At 38.9% G+C, this 4,871-nt stretch overlaps 1 protein-coding gene across 1 annotated transcript in view; it reads right to left on the minus strand.

The window, feature by feature from the left end:
* LOC106875431 (protocadherin Fat 4) overlaps positions 1 to 4,871 on the minus strand; it is a 483,512-nt gene that overhangs the window by 2,184 nt on the left and 476,457 nt on the right. The window contains exons 42-43 of the mRNA XM_014923579.2: positions 4,639 to 4,868; positions 433 to 729 (exon numbers count right to left, since the gene is read on the minus strand). Coding sequence (XP_014779065.1) covers positions 433 to 729; positions 4,639 to 4,868 — 527 coding nt within the window. The remainder of the gene's footprint in view (positions 1 to 432; positions 730 to 4,638; positions 4,869 to 4,871) is intronic.

The raw sequence follows: 4,871 nt of genomic DNA on the forward strand, positions 1-4,871 counted from the left end.
ACATATATATATACATATATACGACAGGCTTCTTTCAGTTTCCGTCTACCAAATCCACTCACAAGGTTTTGGTCGGCCCGAAGCTATAGTAGAAGACACTTGCCTAAGGTTGCACGCAGTGGGACTGAACCCAGAACCATGTGGTTGGTAAGCAAGCTACTTACCACACAGCCACTCCTGCGTCTATGTGTGTGTGTATATATATATATACACACACACACATACACATACACAAACACACACACACATACGGACACATATATGCAACTGATAATCAGCAGACGGCAGAATTTGAACTCAAAGCGTGAAGACGGACGAAATGCCGTTAAGCATTTTGTCCGGTACGATTCTGCCAGCTCACCGGCTTAAAGAGCTGCAAATATAATGAAAAATAAATGAAAACTAAATAAACAAACAAACATTCGTACGTACCATATGGTTCGTCTTTTGGATCTATTCTTAAATGAATGCTGTTGTTTTTCTTCTTGTCTTCATCAGTAACTTTTAAAGTACCCACAAGGGAACCAACAGGCATTTCTTCTTTAATAATGAATACGTTATGACCTTCAAATTTAGGTGGATAGTCATTGTAAACCATATGTGGTGCATTTACAATGACTTGTGCTTTGGTCTTTCGGGAAGGAAACCCCATGTCCATGGCAGCCACAGTAAAAGTGTAGGTGGACTGACGGGGTTTTGAAAAGAACCCTTCAAGCAGTGTCAAAACTCCTACAAATTTAAAACGTGAAAATGAAGCAAAAAAACAAAACAAAAAAAAACAAGAAATAGAACTAAAACAAAAAAAGAAATTTTAATTTTTAGTAGGTTTAAATCTAATCTGTTTCAGTCATTGGACTGCAGCCATGCTGGGGCACCGCAGTGGTACGAATTAAACCCTGTACTTATTTTATTAAAGCCTGTTACTGATACTATCGGTCTCTTTTTTTCAAACCGTTAAATCATGTGGACGTCAGCAAACCAACACCGGTTGTCAAGCGGTGGGGGGGGGGACAATCACTAGCACAAAGGCACATAAACACATATAGACATACACACATACACGCACGCACACATACGCGCGCATACATACACGCGCGCGCGCGCACACACACATTTACAACGATTTTTACTTTCCGTCTACCAAATTCACTCACAAGTCTTTGGTCAGCCAGGGACTATAGTGGAAGACAGCTGCCCAAGGTGCCATGCAGTGGGACTGAACCCAGAACAATGTAGTTGGGAAACAAACGTCTTACCACGCAGCCACGCATCTCTTATAAAGAGTGAAATTTTTGTACATTTTTTTTCTATTTGAAAGAGCTGGTTACTTAAAAAAAAAATAACCTGATAAAACTTATGTAAATTTTTGAAACTAGTTCCATAAATGCATTTGGAGAAAAGTGTTAAGCGATAAAAAGTTTTAAATCAATTAGTCTTGAGATAAATGGTTAGCTGGTGTAAAAACTTCGTCTTTTTGTATGAATTGTGTCTCTTATAAAAGAAGCTTATCTTTTTATATATTGTAAATTTACTAAACTTTGTTTTCTTGTATTAAACCACTGCTCTGTTATCAAATTGCTGTTGCTACCTTAACATGATTATAACTGTGAGATGCCGTAAACCATTCTTCGTTTATATTCATTGCAACACTAAGAATCACATGGCAAATTCTACGTCTGTGCGAATATTATATCACTATGAGAAACTTATAACATTAGCGCGAGACAAAGATGGCGAAATAAATGCTAACCTATTGAGGAAACTGCTGACATTTCATATCACATCCATTATTAATACTTGCTACAAATACAACCAAAATACTTTACTCTCTTTCACAAGCCCATGAAGGATCCTTTATATGACCACTTCACTCACTAGAAATAGCACCCAAATATCCATCAAATCACATTTATAGCTCACTAACGGAAGAAGAACATGAGATAATATAGATAAGGATACATTGTGTCTGAAAGAAAAAAAAGAAGTAGATAATCACGGCTTGAACGCCTTTGATTATTGGTCAATTCGTTGAAGGTTGATCTGAGGATGACAGTTAAATATGAAGACCAACAACTTAACTCTCTCTTGTTCAAGGATAGGACAAAAATCCTTGCCGAGTCATACAGACTCATAGGGCCGGTTTCTCAGTTTCCGCTGCGTATATATTTTCCCACTGGATGGGACGCTGGTCTGTCTCAGGATTACTCATTTTGCCTGATGAGTGAACTGGAACGATGCGAAATGAAGTGTTTTGCTCAAGAATACAACGCGTCGTCAAATCCAGGAATCGAAACCACAGTCTTAGGATCATGAGTCCAACACCGTAACCATTAGGCCACGCATCTCCACACTTGTTCAAGGAGAAAGTACAATTGACAGCAACAGAACATTATGTAATTTACAAGTGTTCTATTACACTGTGTAGCGGAGGCGCAATGGCCCAGTGGTTAGGGCAGCGGACTCGCGGTCATAGGATCGCGGTTTCGATTCCCAGACTGGGTGTTGTGAGTGTTTATTGAGCGAAAACGCCTAAAGCTCCACGAGGCTCCGGCAGGGGATGGTGGCGAACCCTGCTGTACTCTTCCACCACAACTTTCTCTCACTCTTACTTCCTGTTTCTGTTGTGCCTGTAATTCAAAGGGTCAGCCTTGTCACACTGTGTCACGCTGAATATCCCCGAGAACTACGTTAAGGGTACACGTGTCTGTGGAGTTCTCAGCCACTTGCACGTTAATTTCACGAGCAGGCTGTTCCGTTGATCGGATCAACTGGAACCCTCGACGTCGTAAGCGACGGAATGCCAACGAACGAACGATTACACTGTGTAACAAGTTTTATTTATTTACTTTTGTCTTTGCTTCTATTTGCTACTTGCTTCTATTTAGAAATCAAAGAAAATGACTACTATTCTCTTCAGACTTTCCTTTTGTGATCTGAACATCAATGTTTGGAAACTGACCTATTTTCCATAACATTTCAGACAGAGTAAGCGCCGAGTTGCTGAAGTAGAGATATCGTTATAGCAAATGTTCTGCGCAATACCACAGATTTGCTTGTCAATTGTTTGACCATAACCAGTTGAGCATGTCCCTAGGTGGATGACAATATGTGCATCTCTGATCATGAGTAAGAAGTAGTGGGAAGCATCATACCCATGCCCTGAGAAGGAATCTTTGGGGTTTGAATAAATGTAACAAAGACATAGTTTGAAGGAAATATTAGCCGTTTTTTTTAATACTTTCCAGGGGATAAACAAATAGGAAATACAAGCTGCTACCCAAGGACAAAAATCGCGTTATACAGTGTTATTAGCTTGTTGTACAGAATTCAAGTCCTTCCCTGTCAATGACAGCGAAACTTTTTGCCCAGAGAATCGAAATTTTAATTTCTTTCACAATTCTGTTACTGGAGTATCACTTATATGTATACAGGCAGTGTAGTTTTTAGCAAATGCTTATAGATAACCTTTTTATAACGCAATATATCAAGATTTATTTTTCAAAGTGCGTTGCATGTCAAGTAAAACTTCGTGACTTATCACTACTGACAGGCATGTCATAGATTTGCCATCATCCTACTATGTGAAGAGCCTGGAAGACATAACTTTCTCGTTTATAAGTTAGCCAAGATAAAAGAGGTTAGTGAACATATGACTTTTGCGTATTCTCTGCAGAAGTTAAGGTGGATGCTGCCAACGCTGAACACATGCAGGGTACAAATAAAAAAAAAATGAAGCAGCCTTGAGATCTGGTTCGAATGATCAACCTTGATGGAGAAGATGTATGATCAAAGGTGTTCTGGTCGTAACCATCACACCTCTTTTTTAAAAGATCATCCAGTGTACCCTAATCCTCCTCCTTCTCCTCCTCTTCATCTTCCTCCTCCTCTTCATCTTCCTCTTCCTCTTCATCTTCCTGCTCCTTCCTGCTCCTCCTTGCTCCTCCTTCCTGCTCCTCTTCCTCCTCCTTCCTGCTCATCTTCCTCCTCCTTCCTCCTCCAATCTGTTTATGCACTTACAAACCTAGTAGTTACAGGGAACTGGAGCTGCTAATTCGCATGACAAATGAAAATAGCTTGCGGTATTTAGTTCCCTTCCTTTCCTTTGCTTCAAGTTCTACTTCGGCTTTCGTCTCAGAGATTGATATAATATGTTGTTGTACTTGGGGATGGTCATATTGTATTAATACAAAATGGCTGATATTTAGCAAGGTGAGACACACATAAGAAGGAAGGAAACAAAGGACCACTGATGAGGTCACAGAAGTGTGACGAAAGAACTCTGGCCGAAATAAGATTAAGATTAATGTAATATAAAGCTGAAGCAAATTAACACCAAATATACAGTGCGTGTGTTTTTATTGGCTAAACTGGCAATATGACCATCCCCAAGTACAACAACATCTGTTTCAACACACGATTTCACATCAAAAATCTTGCAAAACAAATATATTGATATAATAATTATTGGTATTGGTATAACCATTTAATACTTAGAAAATGATGCTCAGCATGGCCAAAGTCTTAAGACTGAAATTATGGAAAAGAATTTAAAAACGAAAAATTAAAAGTAAATACTTATAACAAAATCACTTTAAAAACAACAACAAACGAAGAGGTAAAAAAAAAATAAAAGCGAACCTGTTTCGATATCAATTTTGAATTTCCCGAGTGTATCAGAATTAAATATGTACAATAGTTTGTTATTAGGACTGGTGCTATCTCTGTCAATGGCAATTAACTGACCGATCTTATAGCCAGCTTTAACAATGGACGGAAGAGAAAATTCATATGATTCTTGTACGAAGCGTGGTTTGTGATCATTAACATCTTGCACGTGGATATTAAGGTCAGCCTCCGTTGAGTGGCCCCTG

This window comes from Octopus bimaculoides, chromosome 15, assembly GCF_001194135.2.
Source record: "Octopus bimaculoides isolate UCB-OBI-ISO-001 chromosome 15, ASM119413v2, whole genome shotgun sequence".
Lineage (NCBI taxonomy): Eukaryota > Metazoa > Mollusca > Cephalopoda > Octopoda > Octopodidae > Octopus > Octopus bimaculoides.